We start from the raw sequence: 24,287 nt of genomic DNA, 5'->3' as shown, positions 1-24,287 counted from the left end.
GCAAGGACTTCTAAGTCTTAAATACCATTTCTAAGTACTTTAAATCTGAATATGCTTTTATTATCTGGATTTTTTCTCTGGATGTCAGATATCCTACTCAAACTTTGCAGGTGATATGTAATTGAAAAAACAAACATACAGAATTCAAATGATTCTGCCTCGGCTATTTAGATATCGGTTGCCTGGCTTTGTTGACTCCAGCAGTATCGATATAGTTTTAGGATACTTATGTCTGGATGAGTATATATTCTTAAACTTTCGTTGCTTAGATGTTATTAAAGCAATGTGAGTTTTTCTCCTATTTGCTGATTATTTCATATAATCTATCTTTTGTCTCTTCAAGATTACCAGCTAACAAGATTTCTCCAAAAGTAACTGATTACTGTTTGTTGAAAAATGTTTGAAAGAGTACATAATCATTTTCTTGATAATGTAATAAAATTTTATTATCAATTGGGCCCAAAAAGCTCATATACAAGATATGGTTTTCTATGAACAATACCCAAGGAACTTCAGGGGCGCACCAAGATTCTGTAAGGGATAAGAGGCTACTACTCAAATGTACCAAATTCATCTCTACACCCTCACAACTTGCCTATTTATTTCTCTGCATACAATCCACACAAGTGCAAGCCGAGTAATATTCCATGTACTACACTTCCAGCCAAAGAGAGCTTTCACATACTCACTCAACTCTAAATCATCTCAGAAGTTCCCACAATTTTCTTGAAGCTACCCGACAATGCAGAAGAGGATTATCAACATCCTCACGTGAACCCTTGCACATAAAGCATCAACTAACATAAGTAACCTTCCCCTTCCCCAGATTCTCAGCCATCAAGACCTATCCCCTTGCTGCTTACCAAATGAAAAAATACACCTTATGTGACACCTTAGGGATCCAAATCAATTGATATGCAATGAAAACCTGTTTGCTCATCAAAAGCTTCTCATAAAAGAGTATGAAATCCCAACTATGAAGTATGATGAAGGTCAAAAATTTTGGTTCATCCTGATATTCATTTCATTTTCAAAACTTAATTATTTTGAGGACCCTACCTTATGGGATTTTTTTCTCCTAAAGTACTTTAATTATGAACACGTGTTTCGATCATGAGCCTTCAAAGTTTTGTTTAAGAAACTGAAGACAGTGTGATTGGGATGGTAGTTCCCAACAAATAAAAAGAAAAAAGTGATCCAAGTAATAGGTATCAGAATAGACTGTCTTCAACATATCTTCAGTCTGAACAACTGGTGGGAAAAAAAAAAGAAAGTGAAATGTTTTTGTTAAAACTCTATCTGTTATTTAATTTGTCTGCAAGCAGTATTTTCTTGGGAAGTGACTTTTCAGAGTTTCTTATGTGTAAGATGAGTTTTTAGGCTACTTTTTTACTTTCTTGTTTCTGTATATGTGCAGGTGGATGCTGCATTAATGCTACTTCGAAACTTAATACTCAATGTGAGCACTATTCTTTTGCAGAAATTGTGATATTTTCTCTACTTATTTCTGTTGGAGTATTTTGGAGGTCTTCCTCTTGTAGTATGTAGCTATATCAGTATGTTAATGTCTTTGCTTCGTTATTTCTTTTAGGATACAACAAATGCATATTTTGTGCCTCAGGATTTGTGGGATCTTCGATTACTTAAACGTGTGCCATCAATGTAAGTAATATTTTCTTTTCGTATAATTACATAGGAATTAGTATATGAGCCTGTTGTATTGAAGATTCCTTATTTATTTTTGGTGCACCAATGAGGCTCCTTGTTGTATAGAAGGTTCTGTGTCTTTCTTTAAAAACCATCTCTTTTTGTAGGTTATCTACCCCCTTTTTTTATATCTCTTGTATACGGGTTCTGCGCATTCTTTTAATGAAATACCTTATCAAAAAAATCTTTCTTTGTTTCCATGGTATTCAATGGTCTAGACTCTCTACTTTTATGTCCTTTGAGATTATATGATTATTCTATGATAATGTTTGAAGTAGTTTGATCACTTGTGAAACTTTTGACTTGAAATATTTTACTTGTTACTCTTTTAGATCTGCATTGATTTTGGTATCTCCTCATCTTTCCACCTTGATTTTCAGATCTGTTTTGTGCTTCATTTCATGTTACTTTTCAAGGAAATGCTACCAAGTAAGTTCTCCCCTAATAAGTTCAATTCTGATTTTGCTTTATTGTCCTCTATGGTTTTCTAATAAAGGTTAGGAAAGAACTTTCATCCCAAGCATTTGATTAAGCCATGGTGGTAAACACAGTTCTTGAGATCATTCATCTTGCTCTTTGGGTGGATGCAGTAAGATAATGTCTCATCTCTCCAGATAGATCTTTTAGACCCTAGATTACTGGCATTTTGTAAATGTTTTCTTTTCTTTATCCACTCTTCAAAGTGCATCTAAGGGTTGCTGTTTTCTCACTGGGATTCAGAGAAAAGGAAAGCTTCTATTCCATCTTTACTAGTTTTATATCCTCTAAAAGGTTATACAATGATGGCTGCTTATTTGAAATGTCAACATCTCAAAAAATCAGTTTATTTATTGTAGAAGCACCAAGGATTTTATAATTTCTGACAATATAACACTGAGGATTTTGTTATACTTTTGTTAATTAGCATGAAGGATTTTAGACAAGGTAAAAGCTACATTGCAGATGGAACTTCTGAAAGATGAATCATCTAATGAGAAAGTGTAGATGACAAAAAAAATGATTTATCTGTTCTTTGTCAAAAATAACACACATCAAGAATTTGATGTATGTGCAGAAACCTTTTAATACTAATCCAATCAAGTGAAAGATGACTTGTTATATGGAATACCTGAATTTGCTTATCCTAGGAAGTCTCTCATATTAGGCTAAATAAATGATAACAGCCACGATGAAACAACAAGAGATCTAAAAGTCCTATTCATCAGAGATTTAGTGCTCTTAGATGTTAGAGATCCTTCTCTGTCCTAAGTAGGGAATACATTTTTTGTACTTTTAGATCATTGCTTGGATTTATGCTTTAGAAAGCTAGCATAACTACCCTGCTGAACCTACACTGAAATAAAGGTTGGTACTTTTGGACTTCTGATTTATTTTGGCTAGTGAAGAACAAAAAAAATGGCTCTAGGACAGGCTTTGTTCTCAGGTGAAGGTGATTGATGTAGCATCTATGTGGCCTGAATAAATTTCAAGTACCATTGGGAATTTAGCTTTTGTCAGATTGATTTAGTAGTGTATCCGGTAGCTTGTCTTCTTTGAGTTTAGTAGTGTATCCGATAGCTTGTCTTCTTTGAATTTAGTAGTGTATCCGGGAACTTTTAAGTACCATTGCCAAATTGCTTTGTCTTATTTCTTGTTTCTAATTACTGCATTCTGGTATCAAAGTACGTTTTGGAATTTCTGGGTATCTCCTATAGCTATATGGAATGTAGAGGACTTCTAGATATTCTGATGAGATTGTGAAAGCCCGAATAAATCATGTTAAGAGGTCCATTTCCCTTCAGCTTTTAAATTGTTGAGTTTTTATTATATATACCATAGGCCATTTGAAGGGGAGCCTTGGAGCGACGGTAAAATTGGATCCGTGTGACCTATAGGTCAAGGGTTCGAGCCGTGGAAGCAGTCACTAATGCTTACACTAGGGTAGACTGTGCACATCACATCCCTTGGGGTGCGGCCCTTCCCCGGACCCTATGTGAACGCAGAATGCTTTGTGCACCGGGCTTCCCATTATGCCATAGGCCACTTATCAAAGATTAATATTCAGAGGGATAAGCTTTGAATGGGTTATTATTTCTCTACCTAGTGAGGGAGAGGTTTTGGCAGAACGGTCATCATTTTTTGGCAATATTCTGCTAACCGCTGCAACCAATTTAAGAAAGAAATTTCTGAAAATTTTCCCTTAGATTAAGAGAAACTCCCAAATGCTTCTAGTATTGCAAATAAGTCTAGGAGATTTTTTTTGATAAGGTAATAAGTCTAGGAGATTTATGTTGAGGATTTTTTGATCCTGGGGGAGATGGCATGAAGAATCCTGGTGATCTCTCCTTCAAAGTTGGCAAGTGTTTCAAGAGGATGTCTCCTTGATTTTTGAGGGAGATGGCTTGAAGAATCCATATGGGCACATGACAACAATATCCAACATGTGAAATGCCTCTTATGTTTGTGATCCTTGAGATGCACTTTACATTCTTCCATCACATGAGAGATGCATTCCATGTTATGAAAATGGACCTTCAACCTAGCTCAACTTCAGCAGCTACCTGAAGAGTTTAGAACTGTCCAAGATCATGTAAAGAAACTACAACCCTTATGCTCAACCAGTGTGGGTCTTTAATATCCTTTTACACACTCAGGGTTAGACATCTCAAGTGTTTGATAATATAACTTGTGTGCCAACATTGAATAACTCAACCTTAGGGGCTGGTCTTATTCTGAAGCTATGTTGAGAAAATGGACTTTTCGTCCTAGCTCAAGAGGGTGAGGATAGTCCAAGATCATAGAGATGCTACAACAATACTCTCAACCAATTTGAAAGTAAAATACAGAAAATAATTGAAGTATGTGACGACTTCATTGAAAAGATTTAGTGTGTTAAGAGTGTTAGGTGTTAGTATCAAAATGTTAAAGAGTTGGAATTTTTGACATGTTAAGTTGATATACTTTTTTTGATATTATCCGTCTTCGGTCAAATGCGATAGTGTCTTGTATTCAACACCTATAAATAGGTGTGTTTATTTGTTGGCAAATCATTCTTCACATGTGTTTACACTTAACATTTAACATTCTGACAATTTGTATTGATCTTTTTCCATGATACATGGTTTGTGTAGTTCTGCATTCTGCTATATTGTGCTTTGGTGTTGCATTTGTGAAATTAACTTGCTTACATACATTTTTCTGTTCCTGTCGTTTAAAATAATATCTTCTCTTCTTATTTTCTGCAGGGTGATCTTAGAGACACTTTATATTTGAGGCAAAATCTTTTGAGAGCTGTTTTAGCTTTTCCTTTCTGGAAGGTTTGTTAATAATATATTGTTGTATGGTTATCAATTTTTTTTTGTTTGGAAATGTAGTATTTTATTGATGTTATAGGGTAATGAAACCTCGTGTACAAGTAGTATACCAAGTAGAATACTTGGAGTGCAGTTTCAGTGGCCTGCCGCGTGAGGCTGACGGGGAAGTGAGGCTTGGTACCCAGGCCATTCAAAAGAAAAGAAGCTTCAAATACCTTGGGTCTATTATACATGAAGATGGGGATATCGACGACGATGTTTCACACCGCATCAGTGCAGGGTGGATGAAATGGAGGCTCGCCTCCGGAGTGCTGTGTGACAAGAAAGTGCCACCAAAACTCAAAGGCAAGTTCTACAAAGTGGTGGTTAGACCGACCCTATTGTACGGGGTGGAGTGTTGGCCAATCAAGAAACTTCATGTCCAGAAGATGAGAGTCGCGGAAATGCGAATGCTGCGGTGGATGTGTGGGCACACTAGGATGGATAGAATTAGGAATGAAGATATCCGAGACAAGGTGGGAGTGGCATCGGTGGAGGACAAGATGCGGGAAGCGAGACTGAGATGGTTTGGGCATGTGAAGAGGAGAGACACAGATGCTCCAGTGCGGAGGTGCGAGAGGTTTGCTATGGACGGTTTCAGGAGGGGCAAAGGGAGGCCGAAGAAATATTGGGGAGAGGTCATTAGACATGATATGGCACAGTTGCAGCTCTCCGAGGACATGACCTTAGATAGGAGGCTATGGAGGACTCAGACTAAGATAGTGGGCTAGGTGGCCGATCGGTTCTCCATAGTAGTCGTAGTCGCGCTCATTTGTCTTAACATATGATTTTGCATGGGATTACTGCTTATATTAGTTGGCCCAGTCTACTTTGGGTATCCTATTTTATCTATAGTAGTTAATGCTCCTTTATCCCCGATCTTTCCTACCCTGACTTTATCGCTTTATCGCTCTCATTATTCATATCTTTATATTGTCTGTTATATGCCTGGCTTTACTGACCTATGTCTTGTTTTTCCTTGTTTCTCCTCCCTTGTTCTTCTCTCTTAAGCCGAGGATCTTTCGGAAACAGCCGCCCTACCTTTTAAGGTGGGGGTTAGGTCTGCGTACACTCTACCCTCCCCAGACCCCACATGGTGGGATCACACTGGGTTCGTTGTTGTTGTTGTTGTAGTCTTTAGAAAAGACAACTAATCATCTATACAAATGGGGATCTTCTGGATGCACCAAAACTTGACAAAAAAAGAGAGTTCCTAATCTGTGCAAGATCATATTCTCCAGTCCGGATGCATCTGTTCCTTTCCCTTCACAAAGCACCCTCAAAAGTGTAATTATCCGTTACCTGATTTCGGCCGACGATGGTGACTGAAAATGCGAAGGACATGGAAGATGCAATAATGGTATTTCATGACTCTCCACAATCCACTTCTAATCTGATTTTCAGCCACTGATCTCTACCAAAAAAAAAAAAGAAAAACTCCTCTACAACATCTCTTGCTCTACCCAGAACCTTCCCCCAAGAAATCCCAATTAATCAGTCATATATTTCACATACAGACTACCACCCTTAATTGAAGAGTTAACTTCCTTTTCTCTATGGGATGATGTTTTGTTCACTTTCGTCTAATGGAAAATTCCTCTGAAAATGTTCATTTATATCTGCCAAACTAGCTGGGAAGTTGAGCGGTTATGTAAATAAGTAGGGAACTGGAGAGTCTGCTTTAGGTTAGAGCAGTTTCTTCCTATGCAAGAGAATTTTGTTGCTGACTTACTAATTTTAATATCTGGAGCACTGGGCTCCATGCTGTGCTTTCTTTATAACTAGTTGCTAGGGGCAGTTCCATATAAGTGGAGGAAGAGAACCCACCTTGCTTCAAGCAATCTGTAATTCTGTTAAGGTTGAGACCTTATGACACTTCTCCCTCTGAGGTGATTCACTGCTTTTGAGATTATCTTCTGCTGTCTGAATTGTTGGAACCAAATCAGTATCCCTCTTTGATGTCTCTATTGCCCATGCTCTGGTGCTTTTCACTTGGGTTCTTCTTATGACTTCCTTCTACAGCTTGTCCTCATGCCCAAAACAGATAAAAAAATATGGGTAAAACTCCTTTATTGTTAAGGAATTCTGTTGGTGAGCCATTTATCAACCCCTGGAACCTGACTGAAAATATGCAAAAATTGATCATGCTTTCCACTTGGTGACAAAACCCTCTCTCTCATAGCAAACTCCAGCAAGCCCTAGTTAACATGTTAATATGCTTCCTCAAAATCAAGTGTACTTGAAATTCCAGGATCCTCTCCTTCCAAGCTGAAGTCAATTCACTCAAGATATTGCTTTAAGAGTCTAAAGAAAATATTGCACAATGATGTTGCATGTTCTCAGTGTTAGAATAGGAATAGGTATAGGTATATACAATCCTACTTAGAATAGGAATAGGAATAGGAATAGTAAATAGTATCTTACTTGGTAAAGGATTGTATTATTGTGTCTACAAATAGGGTATCTGTGTAATAATGTAGATACACAATTTAATAATATATTTCTCACATGGTATCAGAGCTTCTACGATCTTGGTAGAAAATCAAAAAAGCTTCCGTTGCAGGCGAGCGGCAATGTCCCATATATGCCACCCGTCTAGCCATGGATAATGTTAACAAACGTAGAGCTAATGATATATACATGAACCCCATATTTAGGGAAAGAAAATTCAGTCAGACAGGTCACCGTGCGTCAATTTCGGTTGACTTTCCAGGGTTGTTTTGTGTCAACCCCATATCCGTCAGTGTTTGTGTAGCACCTCTTTTTGGTGACTACTTTCTTATATCTAATTTGTGTAGCACCGTGTCATTTTTTCGGTGACTACTTTTTCATATTTAGTTTGTGTAGCACCGTGCCATCTTTCTGATGACTACTTTCTTATATATTATTTGTGTAGCACCATGGCATATTTTCGGTGACTACTTTTTCATATTTAATGTGTAGCACTGTGCCATCTTTTCGGTGACTACTTTCTCATATTTGATTTGCATAGCACCGTGCATTTATCTAGACTACTTCTCATATTTAATTTGCGTAGTATCGTGAAGTTTTCCAAACTACTTTCTTATATCTGAGTTGCATAGCACCATGTGTCTTTTCGGTGACAGATTTGATTTGCGTAGCTTCATGCGTCTTTATGGTGACTTCTCAAATCTGATTCACGTAGAGTCGTGCCATCATTTCGACCCTACCCATATAATTTTCTTTTTCAGTAGGTTGTGCCGTCAATCCGACCCTATCCATATAATTCTCTTTCTCAGTACGGTCGTGCCATCATTCCAACCTAACCCATATAATTTTATTTCTATGATTGTGACCAGTTTCAGCCATCAAATCTAATAATTCTGGCGCATGAGCATGTTTCGGCCAATTTTACAGTGACTTTCTTGTTTAAGATCTACTCATCTCTTGATTTCGAGATGATCCATATATTTTATATAGATTTCGAGCACTTTCCAGTGAGCATTGCATTGTTTCCGACAAATCTGAGTTTTTTTGCAGTGTTTTCTTCCTATTTCAGATTACTTTTGCCCAAAAAGAAAAAAGGAGGATATACTCAGATATTTGGTCTGGATTAGAGTGATGTTTTCTTTCCTGTGGCTAAAATAGCATATGTCCCTTTTTCTGTCTATGGTTGTCGTTCTCCATTGGCTTTTTAATCAGTTGGACATTAAGAATGTTTTTCTCCATGATGATCTCAAGGAAGAAGTCTATATGGAGCAACCACCTAATTTTGTTGCTTAGGGGGAGTCTGGAGCCTTGTACGTCGATTGTGTAAGTCACTCTATAGTCATCTGAAACAGTCTTCTCAAGCTTGGTTTAGGAAGTGCAACAATGCAATTCAGGAATTTACCACTTTGTGTTTTATCGATACTATGTATCAAATCCAGTATTTCATGAGAAGACCAAGCACATTGAAATTGACTGACAATTATACATTAAATCCAATATTTCATGAGAAGACTAAGTACATTGGAATTAATTGTCAATTTTGTGAAGTCGAGTGATCAACTTGCAGATATCTCACCAAGCCCCTTATTGATTCTTGTATTAATTACATTTGTAACAAGCGACGTACATATGACTTTTATGCACTTGCTTGAGGAGGAGTGTCAGAATAGGATTAGGTATATACAATCCTACTTAGAATAGGAATAGTAGAAGGAATAGAAATAGTAAATAGTATCCTACTTGGTAAAGAATTGTATTGTTGTGTCTACAAATAGGGTATCTATGTAATAATGTAGAGATACAATTCAATAATATATTTCTCTTAATTTCTCACACTTAGCAAAAGCACAATGTATTTCGGTTAATGGTGGTGTGGTGCTTTCACATGTAGGAACGTTCAATTTTGAATAAACAGCTGGTTGCTGTATTGCCAACAGCTGTTTATGCTCTCTGTACTGGTGGTACACCATTGCTAGATAAAGGATTATCCCCATCACACTACATTCCTGAAACTGTGAATGATGTGAAGGTATATATTGTTGTTTCTCGATAACTTTATGCTTACGCCTATGCTCTCTTTCATGAATATTGTTAAGTTGACTAAGATGCTGAAATACCTCTTGTTGTAGGTCGAAGATCACACACATGAAAGTGTGCATGATTTATTTGAATGCTCTGTTGAAGTTCTTGCAAGGATTGGCCAGGAATCTGATCTGGAGGTGTTACACTCTTTTGTTGTGTTTTCATCTCTTTGTGGTCAAAGTCTTCATCTCAATCGACTTTAAATGGTTTCAGGACGTTCAACTACCTTGTTGCCAAAGCTTACGTCTACCCCGACAGATCAGAGATCCACTTTGTCATGAAGTCGAAAATCACATTCTTGAAATTATTAAAGATGAAGAACATGAAAGGATGCTTCTATCTGATGTCATCTTTCTCTGTGCTATTTTATCAAACTTCATGTATTGTTCATATAGTACAAGGTTTGTCCTTTTCTCTTTAATGTTTTGCAAGACTCAGTCTTAGTCTTAATAATTGTCTCTGATAGTGAATACATTTTTCCATACTGGTATATCATCAGCATTGACTGTTTTTTCGCATTCTCTTTTTGCCTTCTGCTTTTAAGTTTCATCTCCTGCTTGCAATGGAATGCCTAATCTTTCTGTTTGTGTTACACTTAATGTGCTGTTCACTCTTAGGGTAGGAGAAGAACTTGTGCCTTGCCTTGCCACTCTGAGTCAATACGTGTCGAAGTTGTTGGATCGAGCTGCTTGTATCTTAGAGAAGAGTTATGACGACCTTGTTTGTGGTTTGTTGGGTTCAAGGTCAATATTTGAGACAGTTGGTACCGTTCGTGTGTCCTTTGAAAGTTTTTTATGCTCTCCATTGTTTAATGAAATGCAAGCTGGCAACAACATAGACATACTAACTGCAGTAATCCAATCTGTGGAGAGGCTTTTGAAGGTTCTTGCTAAACTGTATGAAGGATCCTCAAGTAGTGGAAGTAATATTCATTCAAAGAGGGGTGACCTTAGCTCTTCTGCATCTGTTTCTAGTCAAGATTCTCATCCAGTAAATTGCCGTACTAGTATGATCATAGACATGGAGTTGGATGTGAACGTTGGTTCTAAAGATACCGACTCTGTGAACATTGTGGGAAAAGCTACTGCCGATATATTGGTTTCATCTGTAAATCAGAGAATTGAAGTCATATCAATCATCACAAAACTCTTTTCAGCTTTACCATCTCATACATGGGATGTCATGTTTGAGCTCATGGAGAAAGAAAGTGATCCAAGGGTAACCCTATTGGAATTGTCTGTTCTGGAATAGTTTCCTGATGAATATCTTGCTGACTTTTGATTTCTTATTAGGTCTTGGAATTAATCATACACGGCCTTTGTCAACATCCTCACTGGTCTTCCAGCAGAAAGTTCTTAAATTTGGTAATGTGGCTCTTTGATGTTTATTTGTCTTAGTTACTTCAAATTAGTTATGCTTTGAAAACTCTGATAATTACTTAATTCTTCTTCTCTCTACAGATTACATCCTTAAATGATTTCCTAGACATACAGGCAAATCTCAAGGTCCAGTCTCTGAATGTGCTAGCTGCTATCTGCAGTTTGTTGGAGAGTCTCCTATCCTGTGATGGTGTTGCAAAGTACACAAAGAGGACTCTGTCTTCACAGGAAAAATTGTCTGAAGAGGTATAATTTGCATATTATATTGTGCTAAACGTAGTTCTAGTTAAACCAAGCTATGTATTCTAAAGGACGTTCCATTTAAATAACACGGTTCTTGGAGATTTTTACTGCAGTGTACACTGGTAATGCTTCTCCTGTTGTATGCTTTTATTGTTTCATGGCCTTTTCAGATTGTATAGTACATTAAAAATCCATTCTGAATAATCATGTATTCCGTATTGAGTAAAATTCCATAGGATAAAATAATAGTAAATCTGGATGTCTTTGATAGGAAGATAGTTCACTAAGACCTCTGTAGCAGATAGTTCACAGACTTACAATTGGTCACAACTAGTCTGTTACACTGTTAAGTTGCTTTTAAGTTCTCTAAGATTCTTGTAGTTAGTTACTGACATGATAGAATTAATGCTTTAACAGAGTACTGTGTTGCTGACCTAGTCTCTCCTTGAGAGAAGATTACTTAAGACATCTTACTAATTATTTCCCATTAAATCTCTCCCTTCGGAGACATCCGATAAAATTGGAATGATACGGATTCCTATTAAATCATTATAGACTGGATTTCCTTTGTCATACACTTAAGTGTTGGGATTCTTATTGTAATTTAAAGATAAAATTGCAAATTTCTTTCCCTTGTAAAAGTAGAAGAAAAGACAATCCCACCTATGAGATTTACCAGTAAAAGGAAAAAGATGAAGAACACTGCTCTAGACAACGCAATTTAAACATTGGTTGGCATGAAATGGAAGAGTATATATCAAAGATAACCTGCCAGAACTTCCTCAGGACAAAAGATTGTTGTTATTTTTGTTACTTTTTTCTCTCTGAAATACTTGCTCTTTTATGGTCCAATGGTTATATATTTCTACTAACATCACTGCTAGATCTGTGATGCAGCTTAATGCCTTAGTATAATTCTTTTTTTGTCGGGTGGAAAGCTGTTTTAACTTCCTCAGGACAAAAAATTGTTGTTATTTTTGTACTTTTTTCTCGTTCTTCTTCTGAAATATTTGCTCTTTTATGGTCCAAAGGTTATATATTTCTACTAACATCACTGCTAGATCTGTGATGCAGCTTAATGCCGTAGTATTATTCTTTTTTTATCGGGTAGAAAGCTGTTTTCCTTGGTGTTGTTACTTCTCTCCTTTCTTGAACAATATGATCTCTTTTCTTGTTCCTAACAAAACTTTCTCTATTTGCATGTCCTGTGAAATGGGGTTGTAGGGGATGATTTCTCTTATGGTCCAAAGGTTATATATTTCTACTAACATCACCACCAGATCTGTGATGCAGCTTAATGCCTTATTCAATTGATGTTTTAGTATTATTTTTTTTAATCGGGTGGAAAGCTGTTTACCTTGGTGTTTTACTTCTCTCCTTTCTTGAACAATAGAATCTCTTTTCTTGTTCCTAACGGAACTTTCTCAATTTGCATGTCCTCTGAAATGAGTTGTAGGGCTTGATTTCTCTTGGAGACCTGGTGAATAAAATTTCAGAAAACGACCTCTTTGATTGGGTTGGACGGACTAGACTTATTGATTGCATTTGCAATTTCATTTTAGTGGATCCTCAAACTGGTCAGGTATCACCTTCTAAAATCTTGATAAAGGAAGATTGAAATGAGATCACTTTTCCTTTTTGTCTAGTTTCATTTTAATTTCTGATCTACAAAAAACATTATTTTCTTTCATGACACCTGCTTCAAATTTGAGCAGTCCATGATTGAGAAGCTGTTGCTGATGCTTCACGATCCAGATTATCGAGTTAGGTTATGCTTTGCTCTACGGGTTGGTGTGCTTTTCCAAACTTGGGATGGTCATTTTGAACTGTTCCAGGACATATGGTATGATGCTTAGTTTTTCTTTTGCTTTTTAATGCGTTATTACCCTTTTAAGTATGTCAAAGATTAACTGCTTGGCTAGAAATAACCATCCTAATAAATCTCAAGTGAAGTAACATGGTTATTAGTTATCACACTGTCAATTCTATTGTTATGTTGAATTCTTTGAAAGTTACTTAAAAGTTGAATGAAGACAATAGTCATAAAAAAGTTAATCAAAAGCTTAATAAGACAAATACTGCGAGTATGCATTGATTAGCTTTTCTAACTTAGCGCATGTTATAAGTCTTCTCTACTTAAATTTAGTACGCGGGCATGTTACTGTGGTTGGATTAAAACATGAACCCCAATTTTTTTTTATGCTACTAAATAGAAATAAGACGTTGCTTGTAATCCTTGCATGGAGAATCTATAAACTATTCCATCTACCCCTTTAAGGAGCCATACCATTTTGTTGAGGCAAGAACATCTGCTTACCAATTAAAGAAAATGAATGCAGATTTGAGAGTGTTACAATGATTTCGGTAGTTCTACTGTAGTTCGTCTTTTGTTTGTTGAAATAATGGTTTTCCTTTATTACCCCAGGGATTAGCTCAATTGTCAAAGGTTGAGAGACTTGTGTCTAAGGTCACAGGTTCGAGCCCTATGTCAAGCGTGCTAACTCTGGTATTTAAGTGGAGAAGCGTAGAACGGTGATCCCATCATTCCTGAGATTTGAAGGATGCGGTTTGCCCAAATGGTCGGGTCCAGACGGATCTGTTGGCCATAACAAGATAGTGATTGTCCTTTGCCCTTGATTTGATAAATATCATTTCAATTAGTTTGGTAATGTCTAAATGGGTCTATTGAATTAGAGAAGGAAGAGTTACCAATAAAATTTTGGAGTAAAGTCGTTGCTTATTTTTGAATCAAGGAGACATGACTGAATGGAGGAAAAATTATTTAATATCTGTTTGTCTTTCACTTATCAAAAATTATGAGTTGATCATTTATTAGCATTTGTCAGATTGTCTTTGTCTCATAGACAAGTTTTCACTTCCATCTCGATCTGTAATGGATCCAGTAAGGCTTTCTATGCTTATGTTAACTTAAAGTAGTTTTTTGGGGTCTAGGAGGGGAAGGAGATATCACTGGATATAAAGAGTGATTTTACATAATTGGAAATAGCCTTTTAGTTATTCGGGAGAAGGTGAGAGTGGCATCCGTGGTCGACAAGATGAGAGAAGCAAGACTGAGATGGTTTGGGCATGTGCAGAGGAGGGGTGTTGACGCCCCAGTTAGGAGGTGCGAGCGGTTGGATTTGGGGGCTATGCGGAGGGGTAGGAGTAGACCGAAAAAGTATTGGAGAGAGGTGATTAGACAAGACATGACGGTACTCTATATCACCGAGGACATGACCTTAGATAGAAAAGAGTGGAGGTCGCGGATTATGGTAGAAGGCTAGTAGAGATAGAATGGTGTCTTACCGTGTGTTGGTTTAGGGTGGTCGTAGGTCTAGGCTTGCCTTTATAGTTGTGTTGCTATTGCCTTTGATTATTGTAGTACTTTGCTATAGTTATTGTTCTTCTCTTGTAAATTTTGCATTGCATTTTATTTTTATTTCTATTTCTATTTTTACTTTTTATTTATTTTTTATTTTTTATTTTTTATTTTTTCTTTTTTTCTTTATGCTATATATATATATTTTTTTTTTCTCTTGTACTTGTAACTGTGACATTTGAGCCGAGGGTCTTTCGGAAGCAGCCTCTCTATCTCCATGAGGTAGTGGTAAGGTCTGCGTACATCCTACTCTCTCTAGACCCCACTTGTGGGATTCCACTGGGTTGTTGGAAATAGCCTCTTATTCCTATTGCTTTTTGTGCACCCATGAGGTTCTTTTATGCATTGAAGATTGTGTTCGTTGTAGAAAACCATATCTTTTTTGTAGGTTTTCCACTTTCTTGGTGTACTGTATACGGGCATTTCTGCACATATGTGCAATTAAATCTTATTTCTTTAATAAAAGAAACACAGAGTGGGCATGTTTAGAAGTTGAAGTTGCACTTTTTCTTTCAATTGAAAGTGTTTGTGAAAGGATCATAGATCCAATTGAATAATTTAATGTAATAGGTGGAGTAGCCCAAGACCTTGTAAACTCAATTGGAAATTTCTTACACAAGTAATTCTAGGTGTTATATATGTCTAACACCATCCGACATGTGTAATTGGTTGTAGGGTTTACATGTGGATAAAGTTTAGTCTAGTTCTTTTTTGGTTAATGAGTTTAATTTTAAGAGAGCTCAATAGGATTGAGAGTAGGACTGGTGTTGAGAGCAGCTCAAGAGGCTGAGAAGGGGTTCAGGGTTAAGAGAGTAAGCGCAAAAGTGGGCTTGAAGCAAAGTTAGTGATTCAGGTTTGAGTTGAGAGAGATGCCTAGAGGGAGAGAATAGTCGTATTAGTGGCCTTACTAGTGGGAACACAGGTTTACAAAAGTTTGGCTCTAATATCATGTAATAAAAGAATGAGCATCCAATCGAAAACTTTAAGACAATGTATAGAGCAGCCCCAGCCCATTATCAATATCTTTCCAGAATTTATGAAAATCGGAAGAAGGAATGAGCAAAATTTTAATGAATGGAAAGGGTATAAGAGAAGTGGTTGGGGACAGCTTTATTTTTCTTTTTCGTTTTCAAACTGGTAATTCTTGATCATTTTAATTTACCTTAGCAATTTCCCTTACCAGCATCTTTCATCCTATTTTGCCTCTTATAATCTTGTCAATTTGGAGTTGCATTGTGTGAGCATTTACCAGGAAAACATCCACTACATCTTTTACGCAGTTCCAGTTTTTAGGTTTATTTTTCTTCATACCATTGTCTTTCACAATTGGTAATCTTTTTTTCTCTCTTCCATCTGCATTTAAGTTTTTGATTGTTTAACATTTTAATTATTCACCTGAAATTTTCTGTTCCAGTTCAAATTTTGGCACCAAGCTTGTGACTTGCTCTGGAGAGAAACTGGTGATGGCAAAGGAAGTTTTAGCTGCTGGTCCTCAGCCTCGTACCATATTGGAAACAACAATTGTAACCCTAGCTCACCTTGCGCTGCACAGTGAAAAGATTGAATTGGAGGTATTAAGGAGGCTGGTTTTGCTTGATAATTTTCATTTTCTTTGGCTAAAAAATATGAACATCTCTTACCGAGGAAGATATGGTAACAATTTAAACGGCTGCTAGGTTTATTATTGAAAGATTTATGTTTTTCCAATTTAAAGAAGGGTCTTTGCGTGAACCTTTTCCTTATATTTGGTTGCTGTTGGTAAGAGGTCATTAGGTCCTTTTATAAAAGTGGAGTGTCATGATTTTGCTAACTTTAAGATATTCGAAGTTAGCATATGTTCCCATCGTGCTGAAATTCAATTTACTTTACTTTGTTGTTACTCAGCTGACACTTTGACCTGATGAACATGATTTACTTCTGATTTGTTTATGGATATTTTCTTACAGTGACATTAATTTGCTGAAATTATTAGAGAGAGCATGTAGAACTCTTCGCCCATGATTAATTTTTTTGATTTATGAGGTTATATCTATCTAATTTGTTGTTTTGCAGGCTGTTTTTATGGTATGTGTTATAGCTGCTATTAACCCTTGTTTAAGGTACTCAAAAGTCATTACTTTGTCATGTTTTTCTGGGAGATCTCTTGTTTCTTACATTATCCTCTTTTCAGGAGACTTGTTATTGTTGCCCTTGATAATCTATCAAGGGAGTTAAAGTATACTTCTAGGTCAAAGGTATGAATAAATCTCTGATAGTCTTTTTTTATGTTGGTTAAAGAGCGTACCAATCAGCCTTATAAATACGTGATCAAGTAGTGTGAGATTGTACACTTGCTTGGTCCTTAAATCATATTTCTTGCTGGCACAATCTTGACTGTTTGCAGTATATGGAAGAACTTATGGCGTCAATCCTCTTTAGTTGGGTTGCTACTGGTGTAAGTTTAGCTTCTCTTCTCGAGGTAATGTGTGGGTTCTTTCTAATCCGACTCATTATCAACAATCTGTTGCCAACCCGAATAGCTAACACATTAACTATACGTCACATCAGGCAAGGGATCTGTTTGTCTTCAATGTAGAGACTATCAATTTCATTCAGTCCTGCTGCCGTTGGCTTCTTCCATCTTTACTCTTGCATGGTGACATCTCTAACATGAATTGGATTGCGAAGGTTGGAATTTCTTTTTGTCATTTTCCATTCAGCTACAATTTTAAGTTAGTCATATATGATTTCTCTAGTATTCTAATGGTGCTTATACTACCAAGTTCCATGCTTTCTCTGTTGAATATTCTCAGATTTTAGTCACTGTTCTGTTCCATACCTGAAATTTCAACATTTTTACCATTTGCAGGTTGCTTGTGAGCCTCTTGCTGAAATGATTAAGAATCACTTTGTTGATATTTTCTCTGTTTGTATTGCGTTACATTGCAGTAAGAAAGCTGGTTGGGAGAAGGGATCAGCCGTACTTGAAAGTTCAATTCTGGATATTGCTAAAATATCTGAAATTGAAAGAGACAAACTTATAAAGATGCACATGGTATGACTCTCCCTCACATACATTTGAGTTGACATTTTGATTTATCTGAAATGAGGCGTGTACTATGCGAGGAAGTTGCTGAAATTTGTCTTGTTGTATAGAGATATGCTTACATGAACATAACATCTGATTGCATAAGTTTGGAATAACATCTGATTGCATAAGTTTGGAATAACATCTGTTTCTCTGCATAGCAGTGGCTCCTATGGAGAGTAGTGTTTGGTGCAATAATGCGATATGAGTGTTTCATTTTTTATGTCAAAGTTACTCCACTTTCACATGAAAAATCAAACTTCTTTCCCAAGTTTTATCTTAAATAATTCCACCATATGTTTATGCAGGTTTCAATTGTCAATACTATTTTCTCTCTTGCTTCAACAGCTGAAGAACCTGTTCTGCCTTTATTCTCCAAGGAGACCATTGCACGTGCAATTATGACAGTTGTGGATGGATTCTTGGAGATGTGCAGTATCTTTTCTTGGTCATTTTTGTAATCTTATGTTTTTATTGGCATGTTTTCTCTAAATTTTCTTTTACTGCTTTCTTGTAGAGACGCCTCTTCTCAAAATATTGGCCTTATTGACAAGATCAACATCTTCCGACCAGATCGTGTATTTACGGTACTGCATGCGCATATATATATATATATATATATTATATTCCTTCTTTGAAATTTTTGTTTGTCTATGCGTCTTACCTAATAACTACTAGTGGGCAGTTTCTAACTATTTTATATTGCTGTGCAGTTTATAGTAAAGATGCATTACAAAGTTTCTGCAGCTGGTCATTTCAGGCACAAATCTGACAGGCTTGCTGGGATTGAAGTGCTTATTGATGTATTAGGGCATCGAGTTGCTGTTCCCAGTACTGCTAGGTAAGTTTAATTGGCCTTAAGATTAATGAAACCATTTACCTGATCAAAAATAAAGATAAAAATTGGAGGATTACGCCTCTGCTTTGGGGGAACAGTATTTCATGGTGAGGACAAATTCGTTTCTCTTGTTAGTTGTGAACAGGCTGAGAAAGGTCATCTGAGAAATGCAATAGCCTTGTAATTTTCTTCTTGTGTTAGATTGGAATTTCAAATGTTGATATTGAACATTTCCCTTTGCTTTTTATGTTTTGTCCAATATAGCTGCTCATTAATTTGAGACATATGGATCGTTACTGTTAGGAATCTATCCAAACTTACAATTGTTTTGTATTTTGAATTAAAATTCGTTGATGCATTTTCAGTATAGACTGAGTGAAGTTGTCTGAGCTTTTGTTTGTCCTCAATTTTATTTACAACACATGGCTGATCTGAGGTGGTATTTTATGCTTTAGTTGTGTGCTTCCCTGCATTGCATTCGTGGTGCTACATTTGCTCGATTTTCATAAAACTTTTATTTCATGCTTAGAGGATCTCGCATCTAACATTAATTTTTTTTTCCAGTTATCTCCTCAACTTGATTGGTCAATGCTTGGACCTTGATGCTTTGCTGGCGCAGTGTTGTCGAATGATTTGTTCATTGCTAAAAATATTCAAAATCAAGCAATTGGAGGGAACCGCTATTGTCTTAGGTGAACAGCTTCAGGTTGATGTCGTTTAGGCTCTTATTTTAATATTTATCTATATTATTTACACCTTACTCGTCAAGTGTGTTTAACCTTATGCCATTTTTTCCATACAGTTCTTAATCTCCAAGTTGGTAATATGTTGCGTTCCTTCTAAGTCTAGTTCCAAACTGTCAGCTGCCACATCATCTCAAGTTCTGTCACTGCTCTGCCAACTCACCTTGGACTCTGATCCATCTCTACACGAGTACATTAAAGTATGAATTTCTGGTATTCTTATTACCTGAACAGTTTGAACCATCATAGTGCCCGAGTAGCCTGTGCACTACTCATTTGGCTATACTAATTACTGCATGTGTTACTTCAGGAACTAGAGCCCTTCCCTAACCTCGACTTATTTCATGATATAAGGATGTTTCATGAGGAACTATGCCAAAATTACTCGCCTATGGAGCACTTGTTAACTGTAAGTAGCGCTTGGAACTTCAATGAACAGTTTGATACCTTGTTAAACAGATCCTGTTCAAGTAAGGTCGTTGTTTGATGACCTTTCATTTTGTTAATCACATGCTTAGTTTTATTTATCAAATTTGGCTGTTTCAGTTAGGGAAACGTTCTCGTTACCTTCCGCCAAGATTACTTCTCTGGAGGTAATTGTCCTTTTACAGCCTCTACTTTTCATATTGTTTCTGTTCTTGTCTCATCAATTGTGATCCTTCTAAGCATGATTTGGTTATGTGGACTAAATTTGAGTTCTGTGTTCTTTTTTCCTGTACATGTGAAGTCTGTGAATAGAGAGTCGATCACTTGCTAATAAAGAACTATTACTTGTTAGTTTTAAATTAAGAAGTAAGAAGTGAACTTCAATGGGGTATATCAATGTATCTTTACTATTGATAAAAGCTTCAGTGCGTTTTCAGTGTCCCAAGTCAGAGATAGTCCCTATGCTGTATTGATTCTTGCCAAAATATAGAGGGGAACACCCACAGCCACACTCTCTCCCCTTACAACAATATTAATAGTGTCTCAATTCCAAACAAGTTGGAGTTGGCTGTATGAATCCTCACTGATCCCCTTGCGAAGTACCTTTTACTCCTTAGAAGTTTTGTTTGATAATTGTATTCTTTGAAAGTTTGATTTGATTACTGTGTTTTTGATTGATTTGTTTTAAGTATTTAGGTCTGTTAGAATAGGAATAGGTGTACACAATCCTAATTAGAATAGGAATAAATTTGCGCAGCACCTTGCATCTTTTCAGTGATTACTTTTTCATATTTAATTTGCATAGTACCGTGCATTTTTTCGGACTACTTTCTCATATTCGATTTGTGTAGCACCGTGCTATCTTTCCGGTGACTACTTTTTCATATCTGATTTGCGTAGCACCGTGCCATCTTTCCTGTGACTACTTTCTTATTTGTGTAGGGTCGTGCCAACATTCCAACCCTACCCATATAATTTCTGTTTTCCAATAGGATTGTGCCATCATTCCGACCCTACCCATATCATTCTCTTTCTCAGTAGGGTCATACCATCATTCTGACCCTATCCATATAGTTTATTTCTTAGATTGTGACCATTTTCAACCATCAAATCTAACAATCTAGGGCATGAGCATGTTCTGGCCAGTTTTACGGTGACTTTCTTGTTTAAGATCTACTCATCTCTTTGATTTCGAGATGTTCCATATATTTTATACCAGATTTCGAGCATTTTTCAGTGACCATTTCATTGTTTTTGAGAGATCTGAGTTTTCCTGTAGTGTTTTCTTTCTGTTTCTGATTTACTTTCTCAAAAAAAAAAGAAGGCATACTCAGATATTTGGACTAAATTACAGTGATATTTTCTCTCTCGTGGCTAAAATAGTAAATGTCCGCCTTTTTCTATCTATAACTGTCGTTCTCCGTTGACCTTTTAATCAGTTGGGCATTAAGAATGTTTTTCTCCACGGTGATCTCTAGAAAGAAGTTTATATGGAGCAACCACCTAATTTTGTTGCTCAGGGGAAGTCTGGTAGCCTTTGTATGTCGATTGTGTAAGTCACTCTATGGTCTGAAGCAGTCTTCTCAAGTCAATCTATGGTCTAAAACAGTCTTCTCAAGCTTAGTTTGGGAAGTTCAACATTGCAATTCAGGAATTTATCACTCTGTGTTTTATCGACATATCGCATCAAATCCAGTGTTTCATGAGAGGACTAAGCATATTGAGATTGATTGTCAGTAAATCAGAGAAAAGATACTCTCAAGAGATATTATTACAAAGTTTGTGAAGTCAAGTGACCAACTTACAGATATCTTCACCAAGTCCCTCATCGGTCCTCGTATTAATTATATTTGTAACAAGCTAGGTACATATGATTTGTATGCACCAGCTTGAGGGGGAGTGTTAGAATAGGAATAGGTGTACACAATCCTACTTAGAATAAGAATAAAAATAGGAATAAATTATAGTATCCTACTTAGAATAGGAATAGAAATATGAATAGTTTATAGTATTCTACTTGGAAAATGATTGTTTTATAGTGTCTATAAATAGGGTCTTTGTGTAATATTGTTCTTACACAATTCAAAAATATTTTTCTCCTATTTTTCTCACAAGGTCTTCGCTAAACAGTAAGGTGGTTGATCACTATTTATAGAGCGTGTCTACTATCACAGGCCAATAGTTATTGCACCCTAATATTTATTCACACACAATTGAAATGTTAGTTAAGCCTTTTATTTTATCCACCACTTAGGCCCCACACCATTATTCATTTTTTGGCTGTAAGCAATTAACTTAACTCCAAATTTTAAAAGAAAATTCAAGTCATGTTAAAGATAATAAGCTGGAGTGAAAATTTACAAAGAAAGGAAGAAAAAATAACCTTCATATCTAGTGTCCTATATAGAACGCTGGACTAACGAAAAAAAATAGATCAAAGTTGACAAAAAAAGATAATAAAACAGGTGGAAAACAAAATTTAAATCTAAAATCACAATTTTAGGGAAGAATTTTAATTTCTTTCCTGTTTTCACGTAATTAAGCTTCTAGTAATAATCATTTCAATTAGGGGTGGCACAATTAGCACATTAAAATATGATTCACCCAACTCGCCTATATTATAACGGGTTATTACCCGCCAATTTATTAATTCAGCCTCTTTGACCGTTCAAATACAGTCCATCTAAAGTTAGGCTAAATATATAATTCAAATTGACCCGTGAGAAGCTTTGAAAAAAAGTTAAAATTAATACTTATTGTATTTGATATTTATGTATAGCTCTAATAAAGGAAAAAACTTTCTTGATTTTGTGTGGTAATTAAGAAAATTATGAACTCTCTCTATCCCCTTGCAATGCACTTTTTACTCCTAAGAAGTTTGGTTTGATAACTGTACTCTTTAAATGTATGATTTGATGATTGTGTTTTTTTGATAGTTGATCGTTCTTTGAGCATTCTTTCTGGTACAGTTAAATGTCCTTTTCTCAATATTTTCTAATTTACTATCCTCACAACTAGGCTGAAGTCATAGATGAGTTTACCAATCTGCTTCAGATTTCTTCCAATGCTATCTATTTTGCTCTGTTGCAAGTGACTTTTGCAGTTAAGATTTGTTCCCCTTCTGTGGCAGTTTAAAAGCATTACACAAGAAATTGTTTGAAGATGAAGCTCACCCAGCACAAAAGAATGAGGAGAACATTTTTGAAGATGCATATTTGGATTCTGACCATGAAATTGTTCATACAGTCTGGAATCTGGTGCACATATGTAGTTTGAATGGTGCTGGCAATTTTGGTGCGCTGGTGTCTGATTTTATATCTCGGGTATTATTTTTAGTTTTGCTATGCTATTGAGTTGTACCTTTTTCTATTATTTCATTTATTTATCTTGGCTGTTTATTTTCTTTTTTGTTTCTTCGTGTATCTCTGTCGTCTGATTTCTTAACTGCAAGTGCAGGTTGGTATTGGCGATCCCCATGGCGTTGTGTTCCATCTTCCTATAGAGTCTAAATCTCTACCTGATCATAACTTCCACCTTGGTACGTGCATATCGGATGAACTTCTGGTGGCAATTATGAGGCTTTTAAAGAAATATTTGATGGATGACTCTGTAAAGATAATTGACATAGCATCTCAAGCTTTGCGGGTGAGTCAACATATGATAAATTGTGTAATATTATTTCAAGCATCTCTACCAAACCCCATATTTCCATTCGGCACTGTTATTCAAAAGATTTCATCATTTAAGTTTGTTTTAATGCATGAATTTTGGATTAATATCGCTTATCTCTATTGTACTTGTTAATAAGGCTGATCACTAAGGAGGTTCAAACTTGGGCTTTATATCTACTTACCTGAACTTACGTGCCAAGCGACCAACCAATCGAAACACCCTGCCTCCCGACCTGGGAGCCAAAAAAAAAAAGAGAGAAAAAGGGAATGCTCGGATAGAAGAGAATGGATGAACAAAAGGAAAAGAAAAGATTCTAAATGATTACAGAGAGTTGGATAAAGTGTTAGGTTATCAAGTTTCACAGCTCCTCCTTGGTCAGATAAATGCTATATGGTTGTCTCATGAGTCCTGTAGCTACTTTTTTAGCTGATGTATTAATGCTTGAACTCGACGAGTCTGTCCAAATGAAGTGAACAGAATATCTGTGTTGTTGCAGGGATCTTATGACTCTTTCATGATGTTCATTACCCTCTAAGGACAAGTTCCTGTTCCTTAGATCCTTCTGATTGATTCCTTAGGCATCATTGGTTATATGTACAGTCTCCAGTGTTGTGCTTATGTCCCATCATCTTTGTTAGGAGATTAGCGTTGTCCATGTACTCTGATGTTTCATACCCCCTGAAACCTTTGAAATACTTATTTCAAGTGTTGCTCTTGTAAAATCTTACACTGTGATATTCATTTCTGAGAACGAGGCCTTTTCCATATTTAATAAGATCAAGATCATTCTGTCACGACCCAATTTGCATACCCATTAGGTGAACCCAAATGCATTTCAATCAAAACATGATATAAGAGATTAGAATATATCTTAAAGCAGTTAAATAGAGTATCATATCGAAGCAAATCTAGAACCCATACAGTGCGGAATAAAAAAGCAAATCCTGCGCGATCTCATCGCTTATTCA

The 24,287-nt window shown here is 36.3% G+C and overlaps 1 protein-coding gene across 4 annotated transcripts in view; it reads left to right on the top strand.

The window, feature by feature from the left end:
• Positions 1-24,287, top strand: part of LOC129895169 (serine/threonine-protein kinase ATM) — a 73,225-nt gene that overhangs the window by 7,170 nt on the left and 41,768 nt on the right. For 3 of the 4 annotated variants that reach the window (XM_055970840.1, XM_055970839.1, XM_055970841.1), the window contains 27 exons: positions 1,418-1,459; positions 1,592-1,662; positions 2,088-2,136; positions 4,932-5,003; positions 9,382-9,519; positions 9,620-9,709; positions 9,786-9,973; positions 10,190-10,790; positions 10,865-10,936; positions 11,033-11,197; positions 12,651-12,776; positions 12,910-13,037; positions 15,988-16,144; positions 16,626-16,672; positions 16,744-16,807; positions 16,957-17,031; positions 17,121-17,240; positions 17,422-17,607; positions 17,949-18,070; positions 18,158-18,227; positions 18,354-18,481; positions 19,043-19,184; positions 19,281-19,421; positions 19,532-19,630; positions 19,768-19,814; positions 22,778-22,970; positions 23,104-23,292. In XM_055970840.1, coding sequence (XP_055826815.1) covers positions 1,418-1,459; positions 1,592-1,662; positions 2,088-2,136; positions 4,932-5,003; positions 9,382-9,519; positions 9,620-9,709; positions 9,786-9,973; positions 10,190-10,790; positions 10,865-10,936; positions 11,033-11,197; positions 12,651-12,776; positions 12,910-13,037; positions 15,988-16,144; positions 16,626-16,672; positions 16,744-16,807; positions 16,957-17,031; positions 17,121-17,240; positions 17,422-17,607; positions 17,949-18,070; positions 18,158-18,227; positions 18,354-18,481; positions 19,043-19,184; positions 19,281-19,421; positions 19,532-19,630; positions 19,768-19,814; positions 22,778-22,970; positions 23,104-23,292 — 3,522 coding nt within the window. Of the gene's footprint in view, positions 1-1,417; positions 1,460-1,591; positions 1,663-2,087; positions 2,137-2,203; positions 2,297-4,931; positions 5,004-9,381; positions 9,520-9,619; positions 9,710-9,785; positions 9,974-10,189; positions 10,791-10,864; positions 10,937-11,032; positions 11,198-12,650; positions 12,777-12,909; positions 13,038-15,987; positions 16,145-16,625; positions 16,673-16,743; positions 16,808-16,956; positions 17,032-17,120; positions 17,241-17,421; positions 17,608-17,948; positions 18,071-18,157; positions 18,228-18,353; positions 18,482-19,042; positions 19,185-19,280; positions 19,422-19,531; positions 19,631-19,767; positions 19,815-22,777; positions 22,971-23,103; positions 23,293-24,287 lie in introns of those variants that run through there. The other variant, XM_055970842.1, reaches the window with a different exon arrangement.

Source organism: Solanum dulcamara, chromosome 7, assembly GCF_947179165.1.
Source record: "Solanum dulcamara chromosome 7, daSolDulc1.2, whole genome shotgun sequence".
Taxonomy (NCBI): Eukaryota; Viridiplantae; Streptophyta; class Magnoliopsida; order Solanales; family Solanaceae; genus Solanum; species Solanum dulcamara.
Note: the sequence above shows the minus strand (reverse complement) of the source record. Positions and strands in the feature narration are given on the sequence as shown.